The sequence below is a fragment of the Capricornis sumatraensis genome, chromosome 7 (assembly GCF_032405125.1).
Source record: "Capricornis sumatraensis isolate serow.1 chromosome 7, serow.2, whole genome shotgun sequence".
In the NCBI taxonomy this organism is placed as follows: domain Eukaryota; kingdom Metazoa; phylum Chordata; class Mammalia; order Artiodactyla; family Bovidae; genus Capricornis; species Capricornis sumatraensis.
Window position 1 is genome coordinate 6,889,144 of NC_091075.1, and position 15,500 is coordinate 6,904,643.

Consider the following 15,500-nt stretch of genomic DNA (forward strand, 5'->3'; position numbering starts at 1 on the left):
GGGGTGAAGGTCCATAGGGTCACAAAGAGTCGGACATGAACTGAAGCAACTAAGCATGCATGCACAGGGCTGGGGAAACTTTCAATAAACAATAAAGCAAGTCAGTAAATTACATAGCATGTTGGAATTGGAAGAGTTATGGGAAAAGTGTAGAATGAGAGGAGGTGGCAAGGGACATGCTGTAGTGACAACAGGTTTATTCAAGTAGGTCAGCCTCATTGAGAGGGTGACATCTGAGCAAAGACTTTGGTGAAAGGTGTGAGGAATAGTCTCCTGGGGAAGAACATTCCAAGCAGAAGGAAAAGATATGTGAAGATCTGAAGTGAGGATGTGCCAGCAAGGAGTGCTTCCTTAGGTCTCTAAGCAGAGCCAGGCAGAGCATTTGGGAGAGGAGGTGAAAAGAAGATCTCTGGTTTGAGCAAGTGGACTGAAGTCTCTTCCAACTTTTTATACTCCCTGAGCTTATGCCTTTCAGATAGTTCAAAGTAATTAATTTGGTATTGATGAGCAGGGTGGATTCAAGAGCAGAAATTCAGACCGTATCTTACAAATACCAGTGGTGAGGGGGCTGGACACACAGTGTAAGAAATTTATAAATGCCGGCAATGCATCCAGATATTTTTATTTAAAATATTATGTATATCAAATGAAGTATGCTTGCAGACTTGGAGACCTTTGCATTAGAGAATGTGAAATCAGTGAAGAGCATAATGGTATAATCTGCATAGTAAGTCTTGGACAGGAAGTCAAAGGACAGTAAAAGATAAAAGAAGAAATCAGAGAGACTTTGGTGAAAATTATCCCTTTGTTACAATTTGACAGGGAACCAAAAAGGAAGAAAGAATCAAGAACCACTTTGTGGTTTGGACCCCAAGAAACCAGTTAATACCAACTTTGCTTTTTCTCAAGGAAGGGTCACACTGATTTTCTTCTGCTTATTGTCAATGGCCAGATACTTACTTGTCCTTTCATCATCCCACTATACATAATTACACATCATTTAGTAACTTGAAATCCACTTAAGGAAAGATAATATCATCCAGTACAAACTTTCTCAATTATTTTGTATCTACTGTGTAATTATAGTCATAAAACTTTTAAACAGAGGCTCGGAACGAATTCACTGTGATAATGACAAAGAGAGATAACACTTCTATTCCTGTTGCCGCTTAACTTGTCCTGGTTCCTTGCTGCAGGTGCCTTCATTTGCAAGATGGTGCCATTTGTCCAGTCCACCGCTGTCGTGACAGAAATCCTCACGATGACCTGCATTGCTGTGGAGAGACACCAGGGGCTGGTGCATCCTTTTAAAATGAAATGGCAGTACACCAACCGAAGGGCTTTCACGATGCTAGGTGAGGACATGTCCCGGGCAGCATTAAAGCTGTGCTTCATTACAGAACAAAGAGAATTTCTGTAACGTGAACCGTGTTTATGAACTAGAGGAGGAAGCTCCTGTCTGTCTTGTAGGCATTGGGGTGTCATTTCACAGTTTCAGTCATCTCCAAACTTACTGCTCCCCTACCCTCTCTTCTTGAGGCCTAGCTCAGCACTGAAAATCTCTCCTCTCAGATTTCCCTGAGTTGCTGTTCCTAACTTTTTAAAGTGGTGCTAATACTCTTGCCTGGAAAATCCATGGACAGAGGAGCCTGGTGGGCTGCAGTCCATGGGGTCGCTAAGAGTTGGACACGAATGAGTGACTTCACTTTCATTTTTTACTTTCATGCATTGGAGAAGGAAATGGCAACCCACTCCAGTGTTCTTGCCTGGAGAATTCCAGGGACGGGGGGAGCCTGGTGGGCTGCCGTCTATGGGGTCGCACAGAGTCGGACACGACTGAAGCGACTTAGCAGCAGCAGCAGCAGTGGTAAAGAACCCGCCTACCAGTGCAGGTAGGCATAAGAGATGCGGGTTCAATCCCTGGGTCAGGAAAATACCCTGGAGGAGGGCACATCAACCCACTCCAGTGTTCTTGCCTGGAGAATCCCATGGACAGAGGAGCCTGGTGGGCGACCATCCTTGGGTTGCAAAGAGTGGGATATGACTGAAACGACTTAATGCACACAGGCACACAGCTGATCTAAAATCGGTCAGTGTCATCTCCATACTAATATTCATTAGATTAGTCAGCTGTCATCCTGAGGTAAGAAGCAAGTAGATTTCAACAGGTAGTTTTTGACAGAGGCCAGGAAGGTGTGTTTAGAAGAGTGGGGAACATGGGTGCTGCCTAGACGGGTCTCAGAGCGGAGTACACAGCAGCAGAAGGTGGCAGGACCTGTGAGTTCACTGGGTCCCAAGTGCTGGAGAAGCCTGACAAAGATGGATTTCATTCACATCCTAATTGTGCTTCAGGCACTCCTGAATCCCCAGCTTGCTGTAACCGTTTCTGAATCACCATGTATCCTGTGATGTATGTAAACCGAAAGCAATGTCCTAAAGCGTAGCACAGTGAAATGGAAAAATTTCTTTATTTGGTAATTATAATTGAGCCATTTAAAACTTCAATGTGGTTCTCAGTGATTTGAATGCACTATAGCTGAATAACCAGAGGTTTCAGAACAACTAATATGATAATCAAAGAGAGCAATTTTTACTAATATCTCACTTGAGAGGAATGAGTAAACATTTATTTCTGCTGTAAGAATTTAGCCAGCATGGGATAGTAGAGTTACAGAAAGAACTCCTGAAGGTTTTGCTACACTAAACTCTTTGAAATAGTTTGAACTGAATAGATAATCCCATAGAGGGAAAAATTGTTAGTTATTTTCAAATTTATGTCACATTCTCCCTGAAAAAGAATTCAAAGACCTCTTGGCTTTTAATAATTGACATGTTTCCACCATCAGAACATCTGAAAACAGCATGTGGGTGTGGAAAGAGGGTTAGGAAAGAAATACATGGAGGGCGGAAGTTATTTTTTAAAAGACAGAGAAGGAAAGAGAGTTTTGACATTTGTAGGCAAAGTTGATAATAGGCAGCCAAGTCAGTTCCTACTCAAAAAAGTCATAGGAGACAGAAAACGTTTAAATCAAGAAGATTCATCTCCCCAAGAGGCTTTCCTGCAGCGCTGACTGACGTCTCCCTCTGTCTCTGTCACTCGGGAAACCAGCCTTGTCCTCTCACTGGGTCCGCCCCCCCACTGGGTCCGCCCCCTCACTGGGTCCGCCCCCCCACTGGGTCCGCCCCCCCACTGGGTCCGCCCCCTCACTGGGTCCGCCCCCTCACTGGGTCCGCCCCCCCACTGGGTCCGCCCCTCCACTGGGTCCGCCCCCACACTGGGTCCGCCCCCCCCACTGGGTCCGCCCCCTCACTGGGTCCGCCCTCTAGATGAATCCCCCACCCCCATTCCTCAGCTGGCAGAACCTGCTAGGCTTACTTGCCTAGATTATACCAGTTATTGCCCTTATCACTGAGTAGACAGTGGAGTCAAGAGAACTGGTAATGAGCTAAGCCAGGTAGGCTCAATGCCTCCAGAATTTCTACTAAAGACTGGAAAAAGGATTGGATACGAGCTAACATAATAAAATAATGATTGGACTACGAGAGAATGGCTGTGTGTCGCAATGAAGAGAGAGTGGGGGACAGAAATAGAGACAATGATTTGTGAGCCTGAGGGCAACCTGGAATCACTGATTCTTGATAACTTTCTATAGGTGGTGTCAGTCCGTGTGTATCTTTATAATAAATTCCAATCACAGTTTAAGTGGGTCTCAGTTCCTTGAGATCTACAGCAATGCAGTGTTTTGTTTTTTTTTTTTAATGCTCCCACTCAATACAGAAAGAGCAAGCAGAGTTTGAGCTGGGAAACTTTCTTCAAAACAGTGCTCTTGGTTCTGGCCTTGCTCTGGTATGTTAAGATTCTCTTTTGTTCTTTGCTAAGGAATGCATCATTGAAGTAATCCCCTCAACAAACTCATGGAAAACGGGAAATTTGGAAGAAGTACTCTGGTTTTTTGTTATACATGTTTGTTTTGTAAACAAGAAAATAATGCTCATATAATTACACCTAAAATAAATATAATTTCAACTTTAAGAAGCTATAGAGGATTCGCTCTATCATGTTTATGTTATTCATCCATTCAACAAACAAACAGTAGGTGCCCAATCTGTTCCTGCCAAGGGAAATGGGAGCTGAGACCAATTCTGTAAATTCCTCATGAGAGGACTCGGGCGTGAAGAACGTGAACAGAAATGTCACAGGACACAGAGAGGCAAGCAACATTGTAGAGTACCTCCAGGACCCTTTTAAGGAATTTGAGCTTTATCCAGCAACAGCTTTTTATTCTTTAAATTAGTTACTTAATTACTTTTAGTTGGAGGATAATTTATATTGTAATGGTTTTTGCCGTACATCAGCATGGATCGGCCATAGGCATACACGTGTCCCCTCCCTCCTGAACCTCCCTTTCACCTCCCACCCCGCTCCTTCCCTCCAGGTTGGGTTCCCTGTGTCATGCATATATCAAACTCCCACTGGCTATTCTCGAAAATCATCCCTCCATCTCCTTCTCCCAGTGTGTCCAAAAGTCTGTTCTTTTATGCTTCAGTGACGATTTGGAGGGTAGAGTGGAAAATGTGAGGAGAACACTGCCCTGCGCCAGGGAAAAAATTATGCTGTCCCTTGAACATAAGAATTAAGAGAATTAAGTGCAGGTGTATTTTGCTTTGCTGAGTTGCATTCTAATGATCTTAACGTTTTGCAGGGCTGGTCTGGCTGGTGGCCGTCATCGTGGGAGCGCCCATGTGGCATGTGCAACGACTTGAGGTAGACTGGGGGCTGGGATTGGTAATCACACTGTTTTTCCACCCCTCTTACTTGCAATCATTCTCCTCCCTGCAAGCACATTACAGCAAATTTGTGTGATCTCAATTTTTTTACTGGAGGTTTTTCAAGTGGAATAAAATAATTTGCTTTAAGATAGTTTTCTCTGCTTTTTTCAGCTCTTCCTTGAACTTATATTGTTAAGACTTTAATGCTTAAAATAAAATGTTCCAGGGTCAATTTCTGCATTTGCCTGCCAGCAGAAACATGCCTTTCCTGGTGTTGTTCAGTGTCTTGTTTCATCGTAAGAGTTTGATGCTCGCTCTAGATTTTTCTTTTTATTTTTTTTAAGTTCTTTTTTATAAAAAATAAAAATTTATTTATTTTAATTGGAGGTTAATTACTTTACAATATTGTATTGGTTTTGCCATACATCAACGTGAATCCACCACAGGTATACACGTGTTCCCCATCCTGAACCCCCCTCCCACCTCCCTCCCCGTACCATCCCTCTGGATTGTCCCACTGCACCAGCCCCAAGCTGGTTCATTCATCGAACCTGGACTGGCGATTCATTTCATATATGATATTATACATGTTTCAATGCCATTCTCCCAAATCATCCCACCCTCGCCCTCTCCCACAGAGTCCAAAAGACTGTTCTATACATCTGTGTCTCTTTTGCTGTCTTGCATACAGGGTTATCGTTACCATCTTTCTAAATTCCATATATATGTGTTAGTATACTGTATTGGTGTTTTTCTTTCTGGCTTACTTCACTCTGTAAAATAGGCTCCAGTTTCATCCACCTCGTTAGAACTGATTCAAATGTATTCTTTTTAATGGCTGAGAAATACTCCATTGTGTATATGTACCACAGCTTTCTTATCCATTCATCTGCTGATGGACATCTGGGTTGCTTCCATGTCCTGGCTATTATAAACAGTGCTGCAATGAACATTGGGGTACATGTGTCTCTTTCAATTCTGGTTTCTTCGGTGTGTATGCCCAGCAGTGGGGTTGCTGGGTCATAAGGCAGTTCTATTTGCAGTTTTTTAAGGAATCTCCACACTGTTCTCCATAGTGGCTGCACTAGTTTGCATTCCCACCAACAGTGTAGGAGGGTTCCCTTTTCTCCACACCCTCTCCAGCATTTATTGCTTGTAGACTTTTGGATCGCAGCCATTCTGACTGGTGTGAAATGGTACCTCACTGTAGTCTTGAATTGCATTTCTAATGTTAACCATTTATCTACTTATTGGTTGATTCTCCTTCATAAGCACTTCCACTGCCTCGTAGTCACTGACAAATATTTGAACTGGAACATGTAAGCCATTAATTTGTGACCTGAGAATGATCTTAAGTCCTTGATTCTTAGTAACTTTCTATAGGTGGTGTCAGTCTGTGTGCATCTTTATAATAAAGATAAACCTTTCTGTTCCCCTCACACCTCTGTCAGCTGGGCCCAGCCTGCAGCGGTGATTCACAGTGAAGAAAACACTGCACCATTTTTGGTGACCTGTCTCTTTACTGGGGCCTAGTTGAATGTGTCCTGCCTGGGAGGGCTAGTGTAGACAGTGGTCTTCAAAGACACTAGGGGGGTTGCTCACATGCCCTCTAAGATAATTTTTTAAATTATTTATATTTTGCACCTTTTTAAATTAGTGTAGGTAAACAGAAACTGCTGGACACTCAGTGTTCCCCTGGCAAGGACATCAAATGAGCCCTCAGGCAAGAGTGCATTGTAAAAAGTGACTTAGGGCTTCCCTCGTGGCTCAGGTGGTAAAGAATCTGCCTGCAGTGCAGGAGACTCAAGTTTGATCCCTGTATTGGGAAGATCCCATGGAGAAGGGAATGGCTACCCACTCCAGTATTCTTGCCTGGAGAATTCCATGAACAGAGGAGCCTGGCAGGCTACAGTCCATGGGATCGCATAGAGTCGGATACGACTGAGTGACTGACACTTTCACTTTTCACTTTGATGTTCGATGCAACCTGTATATAAATGAGCTTGACTGCACAGGTAACAACGGAAGGCAGTTTTATTCTGTCTCTTACCACCTCTAAAAATGTGATGGATGAAGCCTTGAATGGGTCCTGGAACTCTTGTGGTCATCCAGAGAATAAAATACCTCTGGTCACTTTCAGTCACAAGAACAGTAACTGGTCACTGAATATTGTTAGTTCCCTTATCAAAATATCCAGTCCAGTGCCACAATCCCTCAAGTCCATACTTTCAAATAAATTTGAGATGTCTCCCTTTCCCCAGTTTGAGCCATTTTAGGCCTAGAATCCTAGGGTATGGAGAGGAGCTTTGATCCCTTTATTCTGCATATTACTGTTTCTCATGACAGATTCTTGATTTCCTGGGTTCCTCACAAATAATATCCCTGGGGCTTCCAATGGCTCCTCCCTTCTTTAAGCTTCCACACACAGTTGGACATGGCCAACTCCTTTCTCTGAGGCTGCCCTTATGTCCAGCAGGAAGCCCATACCTTTAAAAATAACCCAACCCAGTTCCCATAGGGAGTCTAATTCTGGCTCATAGAACACAAGGAGATGTGTCCATTTTTAAAAATAAAATTATTTTATCATATGCTCTAAGTATATTTTAAAATATAACTCATTTAATTTGTAGAAAATTAATTAAATCTAATTGGCAAAACCAGTTCTCTCTGTCAGATGGATCAGCCAAATCAGATTTGCTTTCTGTCAAGTATGATTTCATTTTTCAAGTCAAGTAAATGTATTAATATGCTCTCCCACGGCCACCTTCTCACTCCTAAATTCTATTAGCAAGACTGCAAGCATGCAAGACGGTTTAATTGCTCCACCGGCTGAAATGAAGCACCAGTGATGTCGGCATTTGCACTAATGTTCTCTTTGCTCGTACTGCGCTCTCTCCCAGGAGTGATGTATCTGACAGCTTTCAGGGGCTGGAAGCAACAGGGTGGTCAAGTTAAAGTTATCATCACTTCTCCCCTTTACTATGCAGATAATGGGAATTCACAACATCTCATCACCTGTCAAAACACCTTTTTTTTTTCTAATGTCAAGTTTCCCCTGAATAGAAATCCATTTAATACAGGGAAAGGCACAAAACCCTGTCCTGGATTTATGGTGCCTTGATCAAGGGGGCTTCACTGACATCCATAGTTTGGACCACCTCTTATTTTGGTGGTCCATAGTGAGATTGCAGTTGGGTGAGAGATAGGACTTGTGAAGATTGAAAGAAGGAGGATTATGAAAAAGGAACTGGAATGCATGACACTTCAACCCCACCCCACACATTCTCTTAGGCAGTGAGATTTTTGGAGAATTGTGAGTTTGGACAGAGAAGGTCTGAAATTGGTTCCCATGAAACCATCTGAGCACACCCTCAGAAGGTCTCTGCTTGTCCCCGGGGGAATGTGCATAGTTCAGAGGCTGGCAGCCTCTGTGCTACTGTGGGCTATGCTTACATGAGTCAGAATAAGTTTCACCTTCATATTCTCTTCCCAGGGAGTACAGACCTTGCAGTTATTGTTTAATTCTTTCATTCCTCATTGCATTTGAAAAATAATATCTAGATCAAAACTTGACTTGTCATACTTTTGATAACAATACCAGAAAGCTTCCCACCTCCCCCCACCCTGCCCCCACCACCATTCAGTTGACTTTGAAGACTGGGGATAATACTCTGGGAATGGAGGCAGAAATATGTGTTAAGACTTAAGTATTCCTCATCTGTAAAGTTCCAGAGTGACTCAGATGATAAGAATTTTGATCACTTCTCTAACTTTAATTCCTATTATCCAGATGTATGACTTTTGAATGTACTTTAAATGTTTTTCTCATATTAGCATTTTCTACGGTTTCCCTGGTGGCTTGGTTGTAAGCAATCCACTTGCCAATGCAGGAGACACGAGTTTGATCCCTGGATCAGGAAGGAAATGGCAACCCACTCCAGTACAGTATTCTTGCCTGGGAAATCCCATGGACAGAGGAGCCTGGCAGGCCATAGTACATGGGGTTGCAAAAGAGTTGGATGTGACTGAGCAACTAAACAACAGCAACAAATTCTAATTGTTTTTATTAATTTTTGAACTCATAAGTCAGTCTCTTAGAAATAGTATTTATAAATAGAAATTGCCTTCTGTATAATACATACCTCAAAGGCTTATAATTGGGTCTGAATATTAGTACATTGGCAATAGTTCGAATCCTAATTTCTCATTCATCTCAAAATCTAAAAGCTACAAGTTTCCTCTCTAAAATCTTTGCGAACAGCATGATCACTACAATCTGAAACAGCAGTAGCAAAATACAGATTTTCAGTTCAGAAACAAAATGCAGACTGTCAGTAGTTATTCAACTGGAAGAAGTCTGATGCCTTGTCAAAACTGATCTCATCAACAATTGAGGAAGTAAAATCATGTAACAGCAAACTAGCTGGTTGCTTTCCCATGTGGCTCAGTGGTAAAGTATCTGCCTGCCAGTGCTGGAGATGCAAGAGACAGGGTTTGATCCCTGGGTTGGAAAGATCCCTTAGAGAAGGAAATGGCAACCCACTCCAAGATTCTTGCCTGAGAAATCCCATAAACACAGGATCCTGGTGGGCTACAGTCCACCAGGGGGCGTCGCAAAGAGACGGCTGGGACTAAATGATGGAGCACGCATGCAGCATAACTAGCTGGCATGCTAAAATAAACTATTTTTTTCATACATACTTTGGTCATTCTAGTGTTCTTTCTTTCACTCAACTGAAAATTTAATGCTGCTGCTGCTGCTAAGTCGTGTCAGTCATGTCCGATTCTGTGTGACCCCATAGACAGCAGCCTACCAGGCTCCTCCGTCCCTGGGATTCTCCAGGCAAGAACACTGGAGTGGGTTGCCATTTCCTTGACTATCATGTAAAAAGGTGGAAAATATTTTTTTTTTAATGAACAGGCTATGGACCTCGATTCCATTTAAAATAGAAATGAAAATATCAAACTGTCAAGAATCTAAGCAGTGAAGGCCAGAAAACACACTTCACAACAAAAGAAGAAGCACAATTGTATCTCAATTGAAATATCTACCCACAGTAAACATTGTCAGAAGCCTGCCTAACAATAGTCTTGGTTGCTTTGTGTGCTTTGATGTTGCCTCTGGCTCTTCTAACTGAATTACACTTGTTTTAAAGATTAAGTATGACTTCTTATATGAGAAAGAACACGTGTGCTGCTTGGAAGAATGGAGCAGCCCTGTGCACCAGAAAATCTACACCACCTTCATCCTTGTCATCCTCTTCCTCCTGCCTCTCATGGTGATGCTTATCCTGTACAGTAAGATTGGCTATGAACTTTGGATAAAGAAAAGAGTTGGAGATGGCTCTGTGCTTCGAACTATTCATGGAAAAGAAATGTCAAAAATAGCCAGGTGTGTTGCATGGAACATTCACCTGTTTAAAACATTCACCTGTTTTAGAGACAGTGGCCAGAGATTTCAGATGCCGGGGTAATGTAATCAAAGTGTCATTGGTAATTTATGTTGAGCACATGCGCTGACTTTGAACTTTTGATTTTACATATGACAGAAAGAAAGAGCAAGATTGCCAGCTCCCAAGTCAGAGGGGAAGGTCACTGTTACAGATAGTTGCCTGAAATTTTTTTAATTGTTATAGTTTCATCTGCATGTTGATACAAATTGCTGTGACTCTCTCCTCTTTCTGCTACTTCCCAGCCACTTGATGCGGATAAATCTCCTTACTCCCAAGCCCCCGACTTTCCTCATATGTACTGCTGCTGCTGCTGCTGCTGCTGCTGCTAAGTCGCTTCAGTAGTGTCTGACTCTGTGCGACCCCATAGACGGTAGCCTACCAGGCTCCTCCGTCCATGAGAGTTTCCAGGCAAGAGTACCGGAGTGGGTTGCCATTTCCTTCTCCAACCAGAAAGCATCAAAATATCCATCCATACTTCCTCCTACACAAGGAATGATGCTAAAAGATGTGAGATGATATGTATAAAAATACTCTGGAAACCAGAGTATGTTATTTATTTTAAATTGTTATCTTATATTTTATTTTGGGGCTTCCCTGATGGCTGGCTCAGTTGGTTAAGAATCTGCCTCCAATGCGGGAGACTTGGGTTCAATCCCTGGGTTGGGAAGATCCCTAGGGAAGGGAATGGCAACCCACTCCAGTATTCTTGCCTGGAGAATCTCATGGACAGAAGAGCCTGGCAGGCTACAGTCCATGGGGTCGCAAAGAGTCGACGCGATTGAGCAACTAACGCACACATACACACCCAAAGAATGATGCTAACAAGAGTGAGATGATACTTATGAAAGTCCTTTGGAATTGAGAGTATGGTATTTATTTTTAATTATTATTTTATATTTTATATTTACCTAAGGGCTTTACTTTCTGATCATATGGACTAACAGAAATTTAAAAACACAGTTACTGCTATGGTACTTGTGGGCCATTTGGTTTTTTTTATAACCTACACTGCGTGACACGAGCTTAAAAGTCTAGTGGTGGACGAAGTTGATCATTTCAAGTGTGCAGCGACCTCTAGTGCCCAATTTGTATAAAGACGTACTTCGGCTCCATGAACAGAGTGCTAGACTGTTCAGCATCTTGGGACTTATTGCTGATTTAGGTCTCTCTTTTCCTCCGAAGAAAAGGCTAACACGTTGAGATAATAATGAATGCGACTCGTTAAAATTTGAAAATGTGCAGATCTTTTGCAGACGCTAATCTCCTTTACGTGACTAATAGAGAAAACTCTGAATCCCTGGTTAATCGTATTACTTAATTATATAACGGAAGATTACATTTTAATTCTGTCCTGAGGACTTCCCATATTTTTCTAACACAGGCATGAGTGTTCTTCGATATAAAATGAATAAGAGTTTTGGCACTGAAGTTAGACTGCCTATGTTTAAATCCAAACTAATCTTTATAGTTTAAATTCTCAACTTTCTGATCTGCAAAGCCATCTGACTTTGCAAGTTACTTAACCTTCTCTGTGCCTCAGTTCCTGCATCTGTCCAATGGCTTGTCAGGAAGATTAATCTGCCAAGCATGTAGCATGCTGCTAGGCTCATAACGAGCACGTATCTTAAGGATATTTGTAATATGAGAAATATAGGGATGAGGGTAATAACAATGGGGAAAGATGATAAACAGTTCACAGTTAGCCTGTCATGAGCTTCATTAGAGGCTTCCCTCATGGCTCAGTGGTAGAGAATTCACCTGCAATGCAGGAGATACAAGAGAGAGAGGTTTGATCCCTAGGTTGGGAAGATGCCCTGAAGAAGGGCATGATAACCCACTCCAGCATTCTTGCCTGCAGAATCCCATGGACAGAGGAGCCTGGCGGGCTACAGTCCTTAGGGTCACAAAGAGTCAGACACAACTGAAGAGACTGAGCATGCACGAGCTTCATTTACATGTGAAAATTATCACTGAGAGGTCTAGACTTGACACATCTGCCAAGGGAAAGTTAACTGATACAGTGTATCCTTGCGGACTCAGGAAGAAGAAGCGAGCTGTTGTTATGATGGTGACAGTGGTGTCTCTCTTTGCTGTGTGCTGGGCACCTTTCCACATTGTTCACATGATGATCGAATACAGTGAGTGACTGTCCTTCTCATTTGACGGAAGTTCTGGTTCATTCCCTGCTAGAATGGACAGTGAATCATTGAAATGTTTAGCCATTCACTTGGGTAATCAAATCTCAAACATTTACTAGGTTTCTTTCAAGTTTTCAAGATAACCAGATCATTATGTGATGGGTAATTATATATGAGTATTATCAAAGCTTTAGTAATTATAGAAGATAAAGAAAAATGTTTGAGATGCATCTCCCAAGCTATGCCGTCTGGTCTCCCTAAGCCATTTAAACCCTGGGAGAGGTGTGACATCCTGTGAGCGTTCCCTATTTGGAACCCTCACTTGAGCCACATGAATTTAATACCACCTAGGATTTCAGCTAGACCCTTAATATATCATCTCTGATAATCTGAACCTTAACATGGTTCTCAGATGTTCGTGTTTCTGTAAGACAAGTGGACATTTGAAGGGTGACTGAATCTTCCAGTTTCTGTGGAGCTTGAAATCATGTTGAAATGCAATAAGCCCTCTAACATGTGCTGGGCTTGTAAGCCTAGATTCTCTAGCAAGGAGGACACATCACAAAAGTGGGTCTCCTTCAGACATCAGATGGCTCTCCCCAAAGTCTTAGAGAATTTTTCACAGAGAATTTTACATAGTTGTACAAGTGTAGCTGTTTCATAAAGATGGGAGATAAACAAAAATGTTGTCTTATGTTCATTCAAACAAATATCCATTCTAAAGCATTACTTTTTTATTTCAGGCAACTTTGAGAAGGAATATGATGATGTTACAATCAAGATGATTTTTGCTATAGTGCAAATAATTGGATTCTCCAATTCCATCTGTAATCCAATTGTTTATGCATTTATGAATGAAAACTTCAAAAAGAATTTTTTATCTGCAGTTTGTTATTGCACTGTAAAAGAAACCTTATCCCCAGCACGAAGGCATGGAAATTCAGGGATTACAATGATGCAGAAGAAAGCAGTGTTTTCCCGGAAAGAGAACCCAGTTGAGGAGACCAAAGGAGAAGCCTTCAGTGATGGCAACATTGAAGTCAAGTTGTGTGAACAACCTGAAGAGAAGAAACATCTCAAATGACACCTTACCCTCTTTAATTCTGAACTTTCTGAGAATTCTGGTTTAGGCAGTGGGCATTAATTATAACTGTCTTCATAATTCATGCTATTCATGGCTGAATCTGAAAATTATTTTGAGCAAAAGTTAAAAACTTGCTTTTTACACATTCAGTGTAATGTGGCTTTCCATCTATTGCTAAGTTGGATGAGATAGCTTAACCCTTGTATTTTTTTTTCTTAAGTTTAATAATTGAACACTATAATTTTTAGTGCACGATTGAAGGTTGGTGATAGTCTGTTGCAAATGAAGTCTGTCCAATAATCATCAAGCCAAAGACAGTGAAGACACAGCAGAGTGACAGCTTAGGTTTCGAGGCAGATGCCTGGGTTTCAGCTTCTCACCCGTCACCGTGGTTGTAATGACTGACCAGCCACTCAACCTCTTGAAGTCTCCTTTCCTTCTTGCGTAAACTGGGGTGGTTCCTCCAACTCCAGGAAGTTGCTACCAGAACAAAATGAAATCGCAGTGGGAATGCATTTTGCATTCTGAAGCACCCAGGTTCTGAAGAATTATTGTAGTTCTTCATGACTCGGTACCGCCCCGCCCCATATCTGTTCTCTTTTCCTTTCTGAGACTTGACCTCAACCCTATTCAACTTTTCACATGTCCCTGTTTTGTAGCTAGTTTCTTTCATCAAAAGAAGAATATTCCTGGGATCCTCATTCATAAGTTGACTATAACATATTTTGAGAAGGAAAAGGCAAGCCACTCCAGTATTCTTGCCAGGAAAATCCCATGGGCAGAGAAGCCTAGTGGACTCCAGCTCATGGGGTCACAAAGAATTGGACACAACTGAGTGACTAAGCGCATAGTATATTTAGGCCAATCTAGCTATATCAAAAATTTATATTTTTTAAACTTTTATTTTCACTAGTGGGATGAAAGACTTTTTGTCATGTTTAAGGGCTTTTAGGTGTAGTTGGTGAGAATCAGCTGCAAGTCCATGACATTTTATCATGCCCCAAACTGACCCCCAAGAGGGCTGGGTCAGGAAGAACAACAGAGTTCCTCACCTATATTCCTGACCTAATTCTCCCTTGAACGCAACCCCTCTCCTTTTTGTCTTTTCCTCTTGCTCTCAAATGCCATGGTTCCAGTGGTCACGCTCCCCATACTCTGTTGCTTCCCCTTCATTATCTGAGATTCCCAAAGCCCATTAGTCACAACCTCATGGCCAAAGTGTTTCTTCTGTCTCCAACACTTCTTCTTCCAGCCACGTATTAGAAAGGAAGGGAAGCTCAAAAATCCTTAAGGTATTGCACTTGTAGAGCTTTCAGGTTTGGGAACCAATGAATACAGGCCACTGATATCTTTCAAGATACAGACATTTAATTTTATATGTATGTTAATGTGAGCATGGTTAAACACACACAAAAAAGATGAAACAGTGTGTGATACCGTGGGAAATGTTAATATGACAGAAGAAAATTAATAGTCAAGAGGGAAAACTGATTATTTGGTTGTGTTAAAATGGCCTCACCATGGGTTATTTATGTATGCTGTTCTCCTGTTTTCCCTAGTTACCCTGTAGCAAAACAGTGATTATCATTATGCCATCAAAAATAAATCATATTCACTGACTTTTGGTTATAGCTATTTGGCCAATATCCATATGACTTTTCCTAAATTTGATGTTACACATGCTCCGAATATGTCAATGAAGAACAAATAATACTATTCCTGACCGTTTAATTATCAAGACTGTTGTTATTTAATTGCTAAGTCATGTCAACTCCTTTGGACCCCAATGACTGAGGCCTGCCAGGCTCCTCTGTCCATGGGATTTCCTAGGCAAGAATACTGGACTGGGTTGCCATTCCCATCTCCAGGGGAATCTTCTTGACCCAGGGATTGAACCTGTGTCTCCTGTATTGGCAGGTAGATTCTTTACCATCTGGGCCAGCAGGGAAGCCCAGTTCCCAAAGGTTGATTATTAATCACCATGATGAAGAGTAAGAGCTGGTAAGTAAGAGAGAAATGGCAGCCACACAAATTCTGGTTGCTCAGTGGTTCTTT

At 41.9% G+C, this 15,500-nt stretch overlaps 1 protein-coding gene across 1 annotated transcript in view; it reads left to right on the forward strand.

Annotated features, from left to right (window-relative positions):
- The window catches only part of QRFPR (pyroglutamylated RFamide peptide receptor), a 53,377-nt gene extending 39,932 nt beyond the window's left edge, over positions 1-13,445 (forward strand). The window contains exons 2-6 of the mRNA XM_068975659.1: positions 1,197-1,355; positions 4,704-4,765; positions 9,927-10,162; positions 12,264-12,361; positions 13,105-13,445. Of these exons, the coding sequence (XP_068831760.1) occupies positions 1,197-1,355; positions 4,704-4,765; positions 9,927-10,162; positions 12,264-12,361; positions 13,105-13,445 (896 nt within the window). The remainder of the gene's footprint in view (positions 1-1,196; positions 1,356-4,703; positions 4,766-9,926; positions 10,163-12,263; positions 12,362-13,104) is intronic.
- The last annotated feature ends 2,055 nt before the right edge of the window (positions 13,446-15,500 follow it).